At 40.6% G+C, this 20,125-nt stretch overlaps 1 protein-coding gene across 2 annotated transcripts; it reads left to right on the top strand.

The window, feature by feature from the left end:
• The first annotated feature begins 282 nt into the window (after positions 1-282).
• Positions 283-19,687, top strand: LOC116241271 (uncharacterized). Of its 2 annotated transcripts, XM_090142998.1 has the most exons (9): positions 283-1,067; positions 6,796-6,891; positions 7,179-7,294; positions 9,054-9,117; positions 10,051-10,204; positions 11,244-11,404; positions 12,547-12,750; positions 13,277-13,458; positions 13,708-19,687. In XM_090142998.1, exons 4-9 carry the CDS (start codon positions 9,057-9,059, stop codon positions 19,264-19,266), a joined length of 6,321 nt encoding a protein of 2,106 aa, XP_089999124.1. In that variant the 5' UTR covers positions 283-1,067; positions 6,796-6,891; positions 7,179-7,294; positions 9,054-9,056; the 3' UTR covers positions 19,267-19,687. The 2 variants fall into 2 exon arrangements, with proteins under 2 accessions (XP_089999124.1, XP_089999122.1); XM_090142996.1 differs by lacking the exon at positions 283-1,067 and having other exon boundaries at positions 6,080-6,891.
• Positions 19,688-20,125: the final 438 nt, after the last annotated feature.

Below are 20,125 nucleotides of genomic sequence, written 5' to 3' on the forward strand. Positions count from 1 at the left end.
ACAGGTGCATTCACTGCTGCCATCAGACCCTGACAGAAACCTCGAGACCTGCATGGCTGCATGTTCCCTTTGGAGATCCGCTTTGGCAGCTGCATTGGTTCCTGTTTGCTGGAGAGACAAAGGGGATGCAGAGGACAGCTTTCTGCCAAGCGGATGCCATGACTGGAGCTCCTTGTGTGTGGGGGGCAACGGCCATTGGGAGCAGCAGACTGATGGAGCCCTCCATGCCAGGAGCCATGCCAAGGCCTGACTGCCTGTTCTGCTCCCTGAGGCTGCCTTTTAGGATCCTCCCCTCCCCCCATGTGCCACAACCCCTTGTGAAACACAGCTGCGCTGAGCTGATCATCAGGTCTCCAGCTGGCCCTCCTAGTGGAATGGCCTTCCTTTGAAGAAGTGAGAAAGTGAAAAAAAAATTGAAAATTAAAGATCTCATGGGTTGAGGTAGGGACATTTTAGTAAAAAAGAAAGAAAGAAAGAAAAGGAGTAATGTAAAAGGAATAAAAGAATAAGAACAATAAAAGAAAAGAAGAAAAAAAGAAGCAACAATAATAATAAACAAAACTGGTGGTCTGTAATACAGTTGCTAGCCACCAGCTGAGCAGTGCCTTGCTAGTCCTTGATCAGCTGCAGCCCCTCAGCCAACTCTCCCTGTGTGACTGCTCAGCACTACACTATGTGGCATGGGATATCACTTTGACCATCCTGGGTCAGATTGCTGGCCCTGTCCCCTCTCAGCTTGTTGTGCTCCCCAGGCTCCTTGCTGGCAGGGCAGCACGATTAGCTGAAAAGTCATAGGCTCTCTGTAAGTACAGCTCAAAGTCATCTAAAACTCTGCTGTGTTACCACAAAACAGTACCATACCAGCTACTAGGATGAAAATTAACTCTATCACAGCCAAAACCTGGATGGTCATGCTTAGAAGGACGTCAGAAGGCAGGCAAGCTCACAGGTGATCTAGCAAGTCATCACTCTTTCTTCTATCTGTTGTTCACCTGCTGTACTGGAGACTGTGCTGTAAGAATTATAACCAGTTGCTGGAAGTGTATGCTCAACTGCCAAAGTACAAGGTAGATCTTATGTAGCCTACTTTGCCAGGAGCCTGTAATACAAAATCCATCTTAGGAATTCCTCTGTTGGGCAGAAGCTCCGTATCTCTTTTAGTCTGCCCACACCTTAGTCCCAGAGGTGTGTCTACAGGGGAGCACTTATCTGTCTAGCTAGTTGTATCTTCTCTGCTTTTTTTGTCTGGAACGCAGTGTGAGTGTATGCTCACAGTGCACCTGGGATCTTTCAAGTAAATTGTTTAATTCTTTTGAATTCAGTTATCTCTGTATTGGCTAACATTAGTCATCTTCACATCATCATCTGGTGTATGTTTGGGATCTGTGTGCATTCCTTGTGCGCAAATATACGTGAAGTTTCTTCAAAGTGAGAAATGTTATTTTGTTATCTGCAAGACTGGAAAAGCAAGCTGTCCTTTTAGCCAGATAGAAACTCCCCTTAGTAAAGCAGGGGTATATTTAAAAAGAATTACTGTTGTCTTACCACATGCCTAAAACAATTTTGAAGTGTCCAAAGTCGACAGTATTTGTGAGAGCTTGTTTGCTGCCTGCAATCCTGCAACAGCCTGCCAGTCTGCAAAGGCTGATAGGTGCTCTTGAGCTGAGAGTAGTTAAGAGATCTTCAAAGGCATTAAGAAGAACAGTTTTTTACCTCATCTCACCCCAAAACAGCGTTGAGCTGTTAATTGAGATTTTAGGCTGGAATGTGTTAGCTATCAAATAGAGAGCTTCTGCTGTTTTTTCACTGTGATTATTTTGGTTACAGGCTTTTGGTTTCAGATTTAATTATACACAATTTATTTTTGCATTTAAAATCTAAATTATTCAGTAAATCAATACTAGGGGAAAGTATGAATTACCTGCTGTTGAATATTAAGGGGAGTGCTTTTTTTTATTTATTGCAAACTAATTTGCAATTAAAAAAATTGCAATTAAAAAAATGCTAGGCATGCATTTTCCCAATTATTCAAGTCATTTTATTTTTATTTTTTAATGAAAATTATTGATTTATGCAAACCTATTTATAGTCTCTGTTTCGCAAGTCTGGCAGTTTAAATTCCTTGATGTATGCCTTAGTAGCATTTGCTGTTTCTCAATAGTGGAATTGTCAGGGTTGCAATTTGATACAGCTAAATGAGTCAGATAGGGAAGTCTGAGTGTTTGGCAAGATGTGGTATTTCTTTCACAGAAGCTATGGTTCTGGGAGAAAACTGATAATGTTCAAGATTACAAGAATTACATCTAGTGTAGAGGAGAGAAAATCACACCTTAATGACTTCCCTGGATACTTAATCAGAATGCTTATCAGGTGTAGGAATGTTATCGTACTACCACATTCAGTGGTGAAAGTGGATTTATTTATCTATCTTAAGCCATCTAAAGTTGATTTGAATTTCACTCTGCAGTTTTTTGTCTGCCTGATTGAATGAAGAAAGCTAGGAGGCTGGCACAGATTACATGACTAGCATTCATGTAGCTCAAGTTTAACTGGATGAATCTTATTCATGAATCTTATTCATGAATCTCTTGCTGCAGAGAAGGCCTATGGAGTCCTAAGGCTGCATTAGGAGAAGTGTTGCCAGTGGACTGAGGGACTTGAGGTGTCTGTGCTTGAGCAGGGAATTTGGACAATCTGACCTCTAGAAATCCCTTTGGTATAGGTTGTTTTGTTTAGCAATAGGAATTAGTACATTAGTTTAAGAACCAATATATTAATTTAGCAAAAGGAATCCATAAGTGATAGTTCTAAAGCTTTCCATTTCAGTTTTAGTGGGTGAGTAGTCTTGTTTCCTTCAATAATTTTGCGCTGGGGACATAACAGAATACTTTTATCTTTTGCCTCAAAAGGTACAAGGGCATTTTCCTCAGGTATCACATATATTGCTTTAAAAAGTTGTTCACTGTGGCCAAATAAGAAATGGAAATTTTTCAAAATGAGGAAAAATGAGTTGAAGGTTTCAGTGATGAAGCTGATGGTGGAAAATGGGGAAGAAGTAGGTGGGCACTCGACCATCCTAAGTACCACTGAGTGTGCCCAAAGGGACATTAGCATATATTAATGACTCCTTGAAGAAGAGTGAATATGTATGCCTATCAACTGCATAGGTACGTCTTTACTGTTTAAATGTAAAACCTGAACTCTAAAAGCATGCACATGCTTGTCAAGTCGCCCGGTACGTAAGTTAGCAGTCAGACATAATTTCAGGATACATTTTGGTTCCAGAAGTTGAAGTCTACGTGAAAACAAATTATGATTTTTTTTCCTACTGTTTTTTACATCTCTCCTTCTTCTCCTTTTTTCCTCTGTACCTGTATTGTCTCTGAGGTGAATCCAATCCCACATGAACTTTGACTCATGCAGATTTTTCTACTGTAAGTCAGGTAAAGATGATTGAAAAAAGCAAGACTCAGCATATGAGTAGCTATATTCCTATATACAAACCTTCGAAACATGTAATCCTTCATTTAAAAACCTGCTGAGGAAACACAAATATACTTTATTTAGGACAAATTATCACGTGTAGATATGGTTAAAAAAAATTAGCTGCTTAGAGGTGGTTACTATGATGGCTGGTAGGCAAAGCATCTGTAGTGCCTCCTGTATGACAGTCCTTTATAGCTGATATTTTGAACATCTGAAGTTTAGATGAAATGTTTAACAAATTTCAAAATAGATTTCTTCTAGTTCTTTTTTAAGGAGAGTGCCTATGTCAATAGTAGTAGACTCATCCCTCATGCCTCTGCCTCACGAGGGCAGAGTACAGAGGGACAATCACCTCAGTGTCCCTGCTGGCCACCCACTTCATGATCCACAAGCCTGCCATTTCCATAAAGTCTGTTTACAGGAAATATTTCTTATAAAGGAGTGATCTGAGAGTAAAACAAATTGGGCTGTCCAGATTATTCAGTTTCGTTTTAATATTACAGTGCTGAATATTAGAATATGTTTCACAGAATCAAGAATCACCAAGGTTAGAAAAGACCTTCAAGATCATCCACTCCAACCATCCATCTATCACCTTCTAGGTTAATTTTTTATGCTGTAAGATATCAAGGAATGCCATTTCACTTCACACTTTGAACCTTTTTTACAGCTTTTAAAATTTTTTACACTTGCTTGGTATTTCTGTGTAATGATATAATCAACTGCCTCTTTGGGAAGCAGATTTATTTCATGTAACATCAGTGTCAGTTACAGTCATGGGTAATTTTAGGTTTATGACATTATTTTACCATCAAAGACAGACTTCTAACTTAGGGCAGACTTAAGTTTTCAAAGCAGCATAGTATGATTTCTGATTGTTTTCTGAATGTAGCAGAGAGAATTTTATCCTCAATCCAGCCTGTGTGACAGGCAGAACCATGCCTTGGTCAAGCAAATACCATTCCCTAGATTGGGAGAAAAATTTGCCAGTGAATTTGGAGAATGCAGAAAGTCCTAGGCCTTTTCATTTATACAGTACCTACACAGATAAACTGTGCTATAAGCTGAGCTCTGAATGTTCAGAAGATTCAAAGTGAAAAACAACAGCAAAAGCAGAACTTGCCAAGCTTCTGCATCTTTTGCCGAGACCTCCTTGAACAGAGCAAATGCTGAGCTACCCATACAAACAATGAGGCAGCCACATCTTTGCCTGTACTGTATGTCCAGAGGCTGCATGGAGCATTTCCTTGCCCATCTTTTTTTCTGTCCAAAAAGTCCTTATGCTGTGTGGCGGACCTCTGTTCTGTGCTGGTTTCCTCTGCATGTGGCTGTGTCCTGGGTTTGGTTGGGATGGAGTTAATTTTTTCCAGAGCAGCCTGTATGGTGCTGTGGTTTAGATTTGTTACCTAAAAGTAGTTGCAAATATGCCTCTGTTTTAGATGTTAAGCATCAAGACTTTCTGTTTATCTAACATATGTGGAGGGTTGTTGGTTAGGGTAGTATGGTTAGGTCATGGTTGGACTTACTCCTACTGATGTCTTCTTAAAAATTTCTGTGAGAAAGATGGGCACTTGGGTTCTCTCTTGAGCAAACTTGAGAGAATTTTTGGAGGACTTGCTCCGTAAGTGTAACCAATCAGCATCCCCTACCTGTTTGCCTGCAGTTTCTCTTCGTATGAGCCATGAAACATAACCTTGTTGCCTTCCACTTCGGAGCAGGCAGGTCCCACAAAAAAAAAAAAAAAAAAGGTGACTCAGAGGCACCATCAGCCATCTTATTTTGGTGGGTAGAGTCAGTAAGGGTATTAGGCAGTTTTCTAGAAGCATGGTATATTGATATCCCCCTTTACTTATGTTTATGGTTTTTTATTATTATTCCCAGCACAGTAGAAAATTCCAAATATCGCCAGCACTGCGTAAATTCTGTTGGTAGGTCACCAATGACTCTCTGGGAGAAACCAAAGGCAAATTAATACATTTAGGAGTAGTGCCATTTTTGCACAGCACATCACATTTTGGCATTGCTTGCTGAAGAGGTCTGTGGATTTATAAGCAAAACTATGGCCAAAAAGAGGAAAAAACTGCTATTTAATGGGTAGATCCAGTTGAACATTCTGCAAGAAACTGATGTTAGGACCGATTTCTTTTGTTCTATTTTATTTTATTTTTTGCTCCTTTGTTGTTTCAGGCCCTCAACCTTATCTCAGCAAAATCAGGCTGACATCTTTGCATCACTTACTAGCATATGCAAGACTTACTTTTCCAATCACAGTTGAGACCTGCTAAAAATAAGAAATAAATGAAAATTTAAGACACATGAGCTATTGGATAGGTATTCCTCTCCCTTCTATTTCCCATGACTAAGTCCACAGTGCTCAGCATTGGAAACCAAATAACCAGAGGTGTCACACACAACCATTTTTGGTGAGGTGTTTTTCTTTCTGTATAACTGCAGGCATAGCAGGGCCCGCTGTATGTTTGGTATAATTTCTGTTGCTATAACAATAACAACCATTGCAATTTTAATTTTTTGCAAAAATATGTCATAAACTTGGTGAATTGCTAAACCAACTTCCTATATAATTCTATAAGTATGTTGCTTATGTCAATAGTAGTAGACTCATTCCTTTACTGTAACGTAGGCGTACATACTTAGCTCCTATTTCTGCTACTCACATTGCTGAGAGGGATGTGTCATCACATTCTTTACTTTCCATTTGTAAATATATTCTTGCAAGTCATCAGTGCTCATACAACAGACTGATAACTGTTCATCAGTCTTCTGCTTTGGATCAGTGACATTAACAGCACTTTCCTGTTAGTATCTGAGTAGTGCACAGACTGGTTTAATTTGCATTGAAATTCATAGTTGTGCAGGATTCATTTCAGTGTTCCTTCCAATACTGAACCAATACCTCAACACATGGCTCGGCATTTCTTACTTTCAGAGCTAACAGTGAAAATGTCAGGGAGATTCCACAGTGCATTGCTGGTTCATCTGATGACCCAGGTTCTGCCCTGTTGTTGCTCTATAGACAGGTGCAAAATACAGGGAGACTCAAGTTATCTTTGGACTAACCACCTTGTGAATCAGCCTAGTGATGATGCTGTGGGCAGAGCCTGTGGGTTAATTTACTTGACGAAAGAGCATAAATAATCCCAATAATGGCAGAATTCAGACTAGTGATTTATAGCTATGGAAGTGAGAGCAGATTTGGGGCTTTTCAGAGCAGGTTTCAGAGCTATTTAGTGGCAATAAACATTGTTCTCTTTTACTCAGGACAGTGATTTCTTCTTTCTTTTTTGGAAGGAGGTTTGTTCCACAACCAGGGAAGGCACTAACATCAGGGAAGATGCTGACATATGGACTCTCCTGGCTCCTCAAAGACTGTGCTTCCATTGGCCAGTAAGAGAAGGAGAAAGATGAGTTTGGGTAGTTGGGATGAAACCAGCTGGGGAAGAGTTAAAAAGGCATCTAGCAGAGGCTGGTGGATGTGATGCCTTCAGAATTTGCTTGTGGATGTTAGATAAGAGTGGGAGCTAGATAAGACAGATTTTATTTTTGTCCTGATGTAACAGTTGATTTCGTTAAGCATTTACTGCCTTCAAGGAGGGAGTTTTGAACTTTAGTCATGGAGAGGGCTGCTGACTAATCATAATGGAATGACTCATTTGCTTTTTTTCTTCTAAAAGGCGTTCACATTTTTGCCACGTTCTAGCACGGATTTGAATAAGAAACCTCCCAGAATGCTATATAAAGGACTTCCAAAGGCTCAGCCTGTTAGGAACCCCTACTAGAATCACACAAGGTAAGAGCTACATATCTCATTGGATAGTTTTCTAACTGTCATATTTAGTGTTAAAAGGGGAAATGCCTTCTTTTTATATCAACTGCTATTTAGGTGCTTATTTAAAACTTCCAGATGGTTTCCAGTATCTTTGTGGTAAGAGTATCTGTGCTGGGCTTTGTTTGTGTCTGTGTTGGGCTGTGTTTGCCAACTTTAGGTTGGCTGTGAAATTAAAATATGGATATAATATAAATACAATGCAGAAGTAATATAGAAATCAATAGGATGGAGGTAGAAGTGAAAAGGAAATTTAACTACAATTAAATAAACTATCAAATGGAAATAAATAGAAACTGAAACTTAAAATATAAATTAATGAAGAGATTGAAAGAAATAGAAACTAACACCAAGACTAGGGTGTAGAGAATGATCCAAGACACTAATATGCTTAGATATTGTTACGATCATAATTATAATGAGTCTTTGGAAGGGATCTCCAGAATGATAAACATTTGTCATTTGGAAATAAACAAAAGATTTCCTTTGTATGGCATTTAAAAATTATTGTGATTGTTAAAGTAGAATTTAATCCTGGAAAGCCAGATCTTGGTCTGTTTATATTTGCTTAGTTGCCCTCTACCTTTGTTTCTCTTAATAGCACGTGGAGTAAAATTTTTACTTCAAGAATCAATACAGTGGTTTTAATTTCTCATTCCAAATATAACCTCCTAGAAATCACAGATGTGATCTGTAGGGCTGTGAATCAGTTTCGTTTCTCCTTCACTGCAGTCAGTAACGCTGAAGGGCTCTTTGGGATCTACTGTGCTATCACTGAGATGATAATCTTATCATTGCCAAGCATTAAAAAAAAATCCCTTCCACTGTGAATCTTCTCAGCTTTGTAGGCTGAAGGAAGCCCAGCAAGGGCTCTGAGGAAGGCATTCTTTAGATTGAACTCATTTTTGTCTGCGAATTTGAATTCCCAGAATTAAACAAACAAACAAATCTTTGAAATCTATACTGAGAAATTTCATTTGATACATTTTTTTTCCTTACCAGTATGTTAGTTGAAAAATGTCACGGTTTTGTTTCAAATTTCTCCTCAACAAAAGCTTTCTCCTTGAAGCTGCAGATGGGATGCAAGGCAGGTGATTCCAGGGGCTGTAGTGGTGCTATTTGGAGATTGCTCACTGTCAGGAATACAGAGATCTCATAGCTAGCTATTGGTAGCCTTGAGCATAGCCTGTGGGAGTTCCCTTATGGAACCTCACCAGCGGAAGGTAATTTAGAGAAAAGCTAGGCAGCCATGGGGTCCAGCAAAGCAATGTCCAGAATAGGATTTTCTTTCCAAGCGCTTTTTCAGAGTGTGGATGAAGTACCTTTTGTTCCTTCCCTTATTTGATTGTCTGTTGGCTGTTTGTTTGGTCTGATTTTAACTGGTAACATGCAGAGCCTGTTTGGTAACTGTGTTTTACGCTGAAGAGCAGATGAGGTGGTGATGGGTGTATTTGAGGCTAAACAGTAGAAAGAGTGTCTGTGGATTAGGGAGTCTGAGGAATTAGTTAGGGGCTTTCCTCTAAATGTAGAGAGTGAATGAGAAACACCCCTCAGGTCTGGCCACCTTTCTCATTGCAGCCAAAAATAGGTCATTCAAAAGAAGCCAACCTTTGAGCAAATATGTGTACTTACGTGAAGATCATTTTTTAAGCTAATATTTATTTTATGGTTCATGTAAAGTTGTTTGATCTGAGTTTTGTTTCTAACTGTGTTGTGCTGCCAGGTGATGAAGATGGAGACAGGTGATGAAATTGCTATTGTGGGAATAGCATGTAACTTTCCCGGAGGTAAGTTTTGAGTAAATAGAAAGCAGGATGCTGATTGCATATTGAAAAGCAGTCACTTGTTAGTACTGATTTGGAGTAAAAGAGCATGTTTCCTCCTTAATTTTGCCGAGTTCATGGCTTTGCTACTTGTAGGATCTGTTTAAACTATCTCATTATGGTGAAAATGAGTTAGATTGAATTTGTCCACTGAGAGCGAGAGCTGCAGTGTTTGCTGTGGGCATGGCTTTGAGCTGCATGCATGAAACTCATGCAGACAAACCAAATGTGTCAGGGATGATTTGAGGTTATTGCATGTGCACTGGCCGGATGATCATGCACAGGTGTAGGACTATGCATCCACAGGGACATTTGTATTCTTAGATTAGATGGATGGTGACATTTAGATAGCGGGATGGTGGACTGAGCATGGGTGTTTAGCCTCAGGTGAGATTGCTGTCCTCCAGTAACTATTCCTGACAGTTCCAGTCCCCAGTGTCCACATCAGCTAGAGCTGAGCTGGTCAGTACTTGGTCATGTAACAGGTTAGCACTGCTTCCAGAGTGAGCGTGGATGAGGACGCATGAATGCTGGAGAAAGCTGAAGCTGGGAGGAGATGAAATGTGTGTTGGAACATTGATGCCAAGTTATTTGGCTATCTGCCTGTTATTTTTTCTTAAACAGTCTTCAGCATTTTCAGGGAATTAATTTGGTGGGGTAACTTGCTTTTAAGCATGTAGTGAAAAGATGAGTCATTCCTTTCCATATTCCTGTGACCAAAAACATGATGGTTTGTTTATCTGTTGCAGGTGAATGTTGAAATGTTAAACGTTGCAATTACATTTCAGCTACCTAGATTTGTATGTAGGAGTTTCAGGCAACAGAGTGTGTTTTTCTGAATGAGCATGATAAAATGGAATGCATAATTTAATCTTCTTTGCAATATTTGTACAATAGGCGAAGGAATTGACAATTTCTGGAAAGTGCTGGAGGAAGGCAAAAACTGCACAGTAGAAATCCCCCCAGAGAGATTTAATATCGAAGACTGGTACGATCCAGACAGTAACAAGCCAGGAAAAACGTATACAACACGAGCTGCTCTTCTCAATGAGTGAGTGTGTTACCGTGCTGTGCCACTGATTTTTTATGTATCTAGTCTAATGTGTTCAACCTTTCAGAGAAAGCAAGCCGCAGGGAGACATTACAAATTGGACATAGAAACAGGTTTTCTTTCATCTCACACAATGAGCTTGTAGTTTTCAAATTGCAGGAATTCCTGTAACGTGACAGTTATGAGCACATTTCTTTGCAGGCCATGATCTTTGAATGCATAATGCAGCTTGTATGACCATACTTGTCATGTCTTGGGATGCAACCAGTCATGCAATGGATGTGTGCATTTTGAGTATACACATGCACCTGCATTATGTATGAAGGTGTGTATTTCAGATCTGAGGTGGGCTACAGCCTGCCAAAGGATTTGTAAAGCCCATTTATGGCCTGTGGAAGAATGCAGCAGAGTATGGACTCCGAGTACAATCTGTCTTGCCAAGTTTCAGTTTGAAGCTTGACCAGATCTGCTGGACCTCATCAGGCCCTAATCCTGCATACATAAATACTGGTTAAAGATCCTCCTGAATAAAGAAGTCATGGAGATATGAACTGTAGTGTGTATCTTTTCACTTGTGCCCCAATGACTCCAAGTACAATCTGTCTTATGAGTCTTGCCAAGTTTCAGTTTGAAGCTTGACCCGTTCTGCTGGACCTCATCAGGCCCTAATCCTGTGCTTGCCGGGGCAAGTAGCTCTAATTAAAAAGGAGCTGTGACAGTTTTAATACAAAGTAAGAAAGTCTTTGCTTAGCTAAGTGAACAAGAAGGGGACCTTATGCTCTCGGTTTGCTTGTGAAGGTGTACTGTTCTTATGAACAGTATCATAAGAATCCAGAACTGGATCATAATCATTTTTTTTTTTCCCTGGGCTTGTACTGTCATGTAATAATAAAAAAAAATTTTTTTAAAAACCTTTTACTTAAATCTGTCCTTCATCATGCTGGGGAATTATGTGTATATAAATATCGAGTAATAATCTGTCTAGATTTAAATGAATTTTTTATTCATATTGTGCTCTTTTTTGTTCTATTTATTTTAGATTTAACACATTTGACAACCACCTGTTTGGAATTAATAATGTGGAAGCTGAAAGCATGGATCCACAGCAGAAATTACTTTTAGAATGCACATACAAAGCACTAGAGGATGCAGGAGTCCCTGTAGAAGCCATCAGTGGCAGCAAAACAGGTGTTTTTGTTGGTAAGACATAATTTCATAGTGAAAAATTTCCCTTTTACCCTCATAAAATGGAACACACCTTTGTAAACTGCATAGGTAACCTTAAGGCTACTGTATTATGACACTACTGGAAAATTTTGGTGAAGATAGACTGTTAGGTCACTCTAGAAGTTTATTATGTAATTAACACATCTACTTTCAGATGTCCCCATTAATATCTTGTTGCTGTTTTCGCTTGTGCCCCTGTGACTCTTGATCTTGATCTGCTGTTGGCAGAAAACAGTTAGTCTTCACCTTGCCAAGCCCTTTCCAAGACTGATACTCTCAAACCAGTCTGACACCTTGGTATTTAGCACCGTACCAGTGGTTAAGGTGTTTTTGAGGCTAAGACCATCTTGTAGTTAGTAGTATGCTACTTGTGCACTTGTGCAACTGTTGATTGTTCCAAGAAGCTAATCTGTTTTTGGTTGCTGTAGTGTGTGTCTATTTCTAGAGTTGTCCAGGATAGTTAGACTGATGAAGGATAGGGATGAGCTGTTTATGTTGCTCTTTGGTCTGGAATATGCCCTTGTTACACTGAGGGAATTATTCCGTGCTCTCTATATAGATGTACTGGATTTTTTACACGTGCCTTTGGACTTGGGATCCTCCTATAATGCTGGCATATGTGTTCCCAGGGAGGGGGTTCAAATGCTCCCCCAGACACGGGTCCTGTTCTTTTCTACTTCTTTCTTAACTTACTGGATCACAGTGAGCAAACTAAAGATACATGAAGAACACTTGATATGGCTATCACTGTGATATTTAACTTGGAGCATCTGAGGAAATGAAGGTAATGCTCTGTAAGCTTCTGTTTCAGCTGTCCTCATTCTAACCTGTTTGTATCTATTATCATTGATAAGCCAAACCAACTACTCTTTAGCTGAGATTCAGGGATCTAAACAGGCTATGTATACCTTAGTTGTGTCATATAATGAACTAAGCCAGCAGGACGAGCCTATAATTTACTGTCTTCTGACTTGAGTAGAAAAAGCTTCACCATAGAAGTCGTGTTGCTAAGAAGGTTAATGGTGAAACAGAAAAACATAAACATAGTGTCCTGTTGAGTGCTATACATCCCTTTTCTTCACTCAGAGTAACATGACGTATTTGTATTGTTACAGGCCTTATGAATCGAGACTTTGAAATCATAAGAAGCAAATCAATAAGTGAAATAAATCACTATGTTGGTACAGGATCAGCAATGAGCATAGCTGCTAATAGGGTCTCCTTCACATTTAATCTGACTGGACCGTCGCTGACAATTGACACTGCTTGTTCATCATTTCTTTTTGCCCTGCATTACGCCTTGCGAGCAATTAAATCAGGTAATGGGAATGAGGAGGCAAATGGTAGGCAAAGAAATTAGAATTAATGCTGTATGAAATTGCTGAGAAGTATATTTATATTTTCCTGGGATTTGTGTCACGTAACTTCTGAAGTTATGTGTTATAGTTATTTTGAAGAACTAACTTACAATAATATTTCATGTTTTTATTCTTCCTGAGATGTGATTAACACCTTCATGTTCACCAGTAGGTGCCTTAATGGATTCCAGTGCCTCAGAAATATGCACTGTACCTGCAGAAGCAGTAATCTTCTGCTGTGAGGAATTCTGTTACTTTCTCTAACATATCCTGATGTAATTTTAGATAAGTGTACTGGATACTTTTTCAACAAAAAATCACAATGACAGATTCCAATTTTAACAATTAAAATATCACAGTGTAACTTTTAGTATCAGCAAAGTCTTTCCGTAATATCTGTCTTTTCAATCAACTAAGTTAAAGTTAATGTACTTTTTTTCTGTGACTTTGAACATCTCAACTGGAATGTGTTTCTGTTTTACTCCAGGAGATTGTGAGGCAGCTATTTGTGGTGGTGTGAACAGCATAATAGATCCCCTCACCTTTGTGTCCCTCAGTAAAGCAAAAATGATCTCTCCAGATGGAATGAGTAAACCCTTTTCCAAAAAAGCAGATGGCTACGGGAGGGGAGAAGGCTGTGGTATTGTTTTCCTCAAACCACTGAAAAAGGTAAAATTGTTTGTGAAGAAGCCTAAAATAAGCCTGACTTCCTACTTGAATTTTGTATATCCATTTCTCGTAATTACTGAGGCAAAAAGCTTTTCTAATTCAAGCTTATTATTAGCATTAAGAAAACATTTATGCTTTTCTAATAGCGTGGGAAAGATATCACAAAGGTAAGGTTAGTGATGGTTCTTTTTCTCACAGGTAGATAAAGCCTGAGATGATTAAAGATGATTTTCTCTTTCCGTGAAACAGGCATTGGAGGACCACAGCAAAATCTGGGGTGTTATAAACATCAGTGCAGTCAATCAGAATGGTAGGTCTATAACGCCAATCACAAGGCCGTCTCAAATAGAGCAGGAGAAGTTACTGCGCAGCATTTATGAAGGTCATGTAGACCCCTCAGTTGTGCAGTACATTGAAGCCCACGGGACGGGAACTGCTGCTGGAGACCCCACGGAAGCTGAAAGCCTTGGTAATGTCATTTGTAAAAACAGACCTGCACAAGTTCCCCCTCTGAAAATTGGTTCGGTGAAAGGAAATATTGGGCACACCGAATCAGCTGCTGGAGCAGCAGGTTTGATCAAAGTGCTTCTGATGATGCATCATGGGAAGATTGTTCCCTCTTTGCATTACTCAAAGGAGATGAGCAGCATCGATACAGAGAAGTTAAACCTTGCCATTCCCACCGCGGTGGAGCCCTGGGAAGATTCCAGCGAGTACGGGAGAGTAGCTGGCATCAACTGCTTTGGATTTGGAGGAACCAATGCCCATGTTGTAGTCAGGCAGGTTAAGCAGCCAGAGCCTCTTCCTGCCTTTAAGAGGCCGCTGGAATTAGTCCTGCTGTCTGCAGCATCAGCTAAGTCCCTTCAGATGACAATGGCAGACACAGCTGAGCATCTGAGTACAAGAAACTGCGTAACTCTCCCAAGCCTGGCCTATACATCTGCCTGCAGAAGAAGCCATGCCAACTACAGGTACCGAAAAGCATTTGTGGCAAACTCTCTCCAACACTTGCAGCAAGAAGTTATGTCGGCAGCAAGTACTGACTTTGCCATGTCAAAGGTGGAGCCTCAGCTGGTGTTTGTGTTCTGTGGCAACGGCGTAACACTGAAGGAGTTCAGTGAGGCATTGCTGAGATCAGAGCCGGTGTTCAGAGACAAGTGTAAGGAAATAGAAGCGCTCTTTCAGAAACACGCTCCCATCAGCCTTCTGCCAGCAAGCGGTCGCAGCTCAAAGGAGTTGCTGAATCCAGAACTCTCCCAGCCCATGCTTTTTGCCCTGCAGATTGCCTTAGCTTCTCTTCTGAAGTACTGGGGCATTAAGCCGGTTGCTGCAGTTGGCCATTCCGTGGGGGAAATTGCTGCAGCACATTTTGCTGGGTACCTTTCCCTGGCAGATGCAGTCAAAGTGATATATCACCGGAGCAGGCTGCAGGCAAAGACTGCCAGGGGCAGAATGCTGGTGGTTGGAAACATCCCCGTTCAAGAGATTGCCGAACATCTGCATCACTACTCGGGAAAGGTGTGCATTGCAGCTTTCAACAGCCCTGTTTCCTGCACCTTGTCTGGAAATCCAGATGATGTGGACTTGGTCCAGAAAGACTTAGCAGAAGCTTTCAGCCACAGAAACATCTTTCTTCATGTTTTAAATGTCCCAGCTGCCTACCACAGCCCTAGCATGGATGTGATACTCGGGGAGTTGGAGCAGAGCATAGAGCCTTTAGAAGAACAGAAGGGTGATGTTGAAGTAATTTCAACACTGACCGGGGCAGCTGCTTCTGCAAATGACTTCACTCGCGGCAAATTCTGGGCCCAGCATACTCGTGAGCCTGTTGCTTTCACTCAAGCCATAGAAACTGCAGCTAGAGACAGGGAAAATGTAGTGTTTGTTGAAATAAGTCCTCATAGAGTATTGCAGAGAAATATAAAAGAGACTCTAGGGAAAGTCACTAAGGTGTTCCCTTCTTTGCAGTCTGATGCAGAGTATCAGACACTCTTTAGTTTGGTAGGAAATCTGTTTGAATTGGGCTATAATCCCAACTGGCAGCACTTTTATGATGGATATCAAAGCGTTCCAGTGACCATTCCACGGTATCAATTTGATCGTAAAAAAGCTGTGGCCTCTCTGGATACCCGTCAACAAGCAAACCAAAGAGATGTTGGCTCTGGTCATCCTTTGATTTATGTCATCAACAGTGACAACATGGAGTTTGGCTGCCTGCTCTCCCAGGACACCACATCCTACTTATATGAGCACAAGAACAACGGTGTGCCTTTAGTTCCTGGTGCTTTTTATGTGGAGCTTGGTCTGGCCTGCGTGATGAGCAGCTCAGGACCTAAAATGCCTCTGAGTGCTTGCCAGATGAGCGTCAGTTTTTCAGCGCCGTGTGTTCTCGCACAGAGTTCCCAAGTTTTGAATATCAAGCTGAGTCCACAAAAAGCAGCAACAGCCTTTGAGATACTCTCTTCCTCCAACGCAGTTTATGCTTCAGGCCAAGTTAGAAAGGTGCCTGAGGCTGCTGTGGAAGAAAGCACCATCTCCTTCCAAGAGGTCTATCACAGATGCACGTCAGTGATTAGCACAGAGAAGGTCTATGAAGCACTGTCTCAGATTGGCTTTCAGTATGGCTCCATATTCAGGCAGCTCAGGGAGGTGCATTATTGCCACGAACTAAAGGAAGCTATTACAAGCATCAAAGTGAACAAGGAGACTCTCAGACAGATGTACAGCTACTGTATCCATCCAGTGCTGCTGGACTGTTTTATGCAGATGACTGCTGTCATGATCTCCAAAACGCAGCAGTCCAGAGCAGGCTTTCCTTCAGGGATAGGCAGCCTGGTGGTGCTGCGACCTTTGGAGGAAGAAATGATGATATATATGAGAACAAGCAAATCCATTGGGAACTGCTTTGAAGTCTGTGGATGCTTCATGGACAAACACGGGTCCGTTTTGGCTGAACTCAAACGTGTTGCCATCACTTTCATGAAACCAGCGTCTTCCAGAGACAATGAATTCATGTTTGAAAACAAGTGGTCAGAAGTTTCTCCATCAAAGATGATTGGTCATGTAGAAGCAGTGCCTAGAGTCCTAGTGTTTGCTGACAAATTAGGGATAGCTGAGCAGCTCAGAAAATATTTGCATCCAGATTCCAGATACATTATGTATAAAGACTGGGAATCCCTCTTGGAAGTCCGTGCAGGGAACAAGATGAAAGCAGAGGTTGAGAATTACGATGAAGTTCTCTTCCTGTGGGGAATTCAAAAGGTGAATGAAGAGTTCCCAAGTAAAGTGGTCGACCAGCTCTCAAAGTGTTGTGAAGCCTATCGCCAAGTTATCGTGGCGTTAAGAGAGAAAAGTTCTCACTGTTCAATCCGAGTGATCAGCTACAGAACAACAGAAAGAAATGTAGACCATATTAACTGTGGGTTTGCATTGCATGGCATGACCAGAACTTGTATTGTTGAAGTTCCAGAAATCACATTTCAGATAATCGACCTCAGCTCTTCCAGCTCCCTGGACATCTCAGCATTAGCAGATGTCCTTGTCAAATACAGAGGTAAGGATTATCCAGAAGTCTACATCAGCCAAGGAAGAATTTATGCGTCTGAAATCAAACGCACTCTTTTTGTAGATGAAGATTACGGCCAGCATGTAAGGTCTCTGCAGAATTCAGAAACATTCGCTTTGTACACTGCTGATCCGTACTCAGCAAAAGACTTGTCTGCTGAACTATCCACCAGCACTGCTACTCAGCTGGAAAATCAAAGTGTTGAGATTCAAGTGGATAAGATATGTATCCACTCTGAAGATTATTTTCCCATTAGTGTTTCTAGTCATAACTTTGGTAATACACTCTACTGGAATTCCCAAGCAGCAGACAAACACAGACTTTTAGCTCTTGATTTCAGTGGCACAGTCACTGCAATAGGCACAGCTGTGAAGAAAGTTAAAGTGGGTGATCACGTGGTTTCGTGTTATCCGGCAGCTGCATCATCCAGAATTCAGGTCCCAGGAACAGTTTGTTTAAATGTAAAGAAATTTCCGTGCTTTCAGACCGTCCCTTGTGTGTCCTACTTCATCATTGCATGGGAGATCTTAAATCAGAGGTTACCCAAGGGGAAGCACGGCAGAACTTTGGGTATTATCTCTACAGAACCATCATCGGTTTTATGCCGTGTTCTTTCTGTAGCAGCAGAAGAGGTGGGCTGGAAAACAGTACTTGCAAGGCCCACTCCTGATATGTTGCAGCACATAAAGGCATGCAGTGCCCTTGTTGTTCTTCCCCCAGTAGGCAGACTGTCTCAGGAGGATTTAGCACACATGAACTGTCTGAAAGATGTGGTGATAGTATGTAGCCACCAGCAATCGGATTGTATTCAGAACGTCAGTGGACTTGATCATGAAAATATCAGCTTTCATATCCTCATCCTTAGGAGTATCTTCCAGAAGGCATCTCTAAAGGAATTCCAAAAGGCGGTGCAAGCGTGGATCGGTTCTTTAGATATGAAACGGTTTAGACATTTACCGGGCTCTGTCTTTCAGCAAACTGAGGACTTTGAAAGGCTGCAGTCTGTGGTGTGCTCTTTTACCTGCAGATCTGTCCCACTTGCTGTACTGAGAAAGCAGAAGGACATCCCTGTTGTTTCAGATATCCCATTGTATGAATCTGAGAAGAAGATATTTAAGCAGAATGCTGTTTATGTAGTAGCTGGGGGGCTCACTGGCCTTGGCTTTGAAACTGTGAAATTCATTGCGGCAAATGGAGGAGGGTGTATTGCAATACTCTCCAGGAAAATTCCGAGCAAGGAGAAGCAAGAGGAGATGAAGGATTTGCAGCTGAAGTATGAAGGCAGCAAAATAGTGTCTGTGCAATGTGACATTACTTTGACCAGTGATGTTGAGGAAGCTTTCCAGATCATTGGAAAATTATTTGAAGGGTGTCCAATCAAAGGTGTCTTTCAAAGTGCTGTTGTTTTACACGATGGTCGTCTTGAAGTTCTGACGTTTGCTGACTTTCAGAAAGTGCTAAGCCCCAAAGTGGCAGGGACCCTAAATCTTCATTGGGCTACAAGAGGCCAACAGCTTGACTACTTTGTGTGCTACTCCTCCGTTACTTCCTTTCTAGGAAACTCCACGCAGGCAAACTACGCAGCTGCAAACTCTTTCCAGGACGTTTTCTGCCTCTACAGGAGGAACTGTGGCCTTTCGGGCCAATCCATTAACTGGGGTGCTTTGAACCTTGGCATACTGCTCAATCAAAACCAGATTCAGAACATTCTGGGTTCCAAGGGCATAGATATTCTGGAAGTGCATGAGATTCATGAGTATCTCAAGAAGAGCTTACTTTCAAATAATCCTCAACAAGCTGTTGTCAAATTAAATGTTAAAACTTTATTCAGTCATGTTTTTACTAGGATAATTTCACTCAAAAATCGGTTCACATCACTTATGTCAGAAGAATTTGGAAGCAAGCTTGAAACCTCTGAGAAATCTCAAGTCCAGGATATTGCTTCAGTCAAGTCTGAAGACTATATTACCTCAATGATGGCTGACCTCACTGGACTGAACCCAGATGAACTGACCATGAATACTCCACTTTCATCATTGGGCATAGACTCTATGTTAGCCATGACAATTCAGAACCGCGTCTTTCAAGAAAGAAAGGTGGACATACCTCTTCTGAAACTACTTGATCCTCACACCACTCTGTCAAGTTTAGTAGTAGTTTTAGGAGAAACAGCCAATACAGATGGAATTGTAGAGAATAAAATGTCTGCAGTTGCAAATGAAGAACATGAGAGCTGGCTGTAGGAATCATTTATTTTAATAATTGTGTAAAGATGAGTAGACCTTTTGCAGGATCTCAGAATATGTCATGGCAAATGCAAGTTTGAAAGTGCACATATGCTGAATATAATCTGTACTGTCCTAGAAAAAATCACACCAGTTTCATTGCTCTAATTTTGTTACTTTTAGTTAGTGTTATTATGTTATGCTTCCCATCTCTTTTACCTTCATTTTCAATATTTTAAACTGTAAATAGAATACAAAATTTCATTTGATGAGTTTATATGTTAAAGTCTCATGATGTATTTTTTAACCGTACTGAAGTCCTGATTGAAAAGAATGAGTTCACTGTTTTAAATGATGAATGTCTATGTAAAGCCATAATCCCCATTGTTTGTCATTATTACTTTTTTTAGTGTACAGTAATTTTCTGATTCTTATTAAAGGTGTATAAATTGGAAATCTTTTGAATGTCTCTTCTAGATGTTGTGTATTTAAGAGATTTTTTTTCTAATAATTTAGAATTTGTATTTTGCTTATACAAAAATGTTAAAAATTGTCAATTAAACAACTTCTTTTATGAAAGAGCATCTAAATGAAAATAGTAACATTTAAAAAAAAAAAAAAACTGAACATCGCTTTCAGGGACAACAGATCAGTCCCCTGAAGCCATCTTTTCTCCAAGCTACACTAGACCATTTTCCTAAGCTACTCATCCTCCAGTTCCTTCTGCAACCTCAAGAATCCCTCTAGATGCATCCTATCAGGTCCTATGAAATCATATTATCAAGCATTATATGATCCAGGCAATACAAGTAAAAGGCAGAGGTTTATTCAGTCCACAATGTCCTTTTACACAAAAAAGAAGTGCTCTGACTAATTG

This window comes from Phasianus colchicus, chromosome 6 (assembly GCF_987193195.1).
Source record: "Phasianus colchicus chromosome 6, bPhaCol1.hap1.1, whole genome shotgun sequence".
Lineage (NCBI taxonomy): Eukaryota > Metazoa > Chordata > Aves > Galliformes > Phasianidae > Phasianus > Phasianus colchicus.

Excerpts from the sequence above, each read along its gene's own strand:
- LOC116241271 (XM_090142998.1), top strand. The coding sequence starts at position 9,057 with ATGAAGATGGAGACAGGTGATGAAATTGCTATTGTGGGAATAGCATGT. Across the intron at positions 11,405-12,546 it reads CAAAACAGGTGTTTTTGTTG|GCCTTATGAATCGAGACTTT; the intron begins GTAAGACATAAT and ends GTATTGTTACAG. Across the intron at positions 12,751-13,276 it reads CTTGCGAGCAATTAAATCAG|GAGATTGTGAGGCAGCTATT; the intron begins GTAATGGGAATG and ends GTTTTACTCCAG.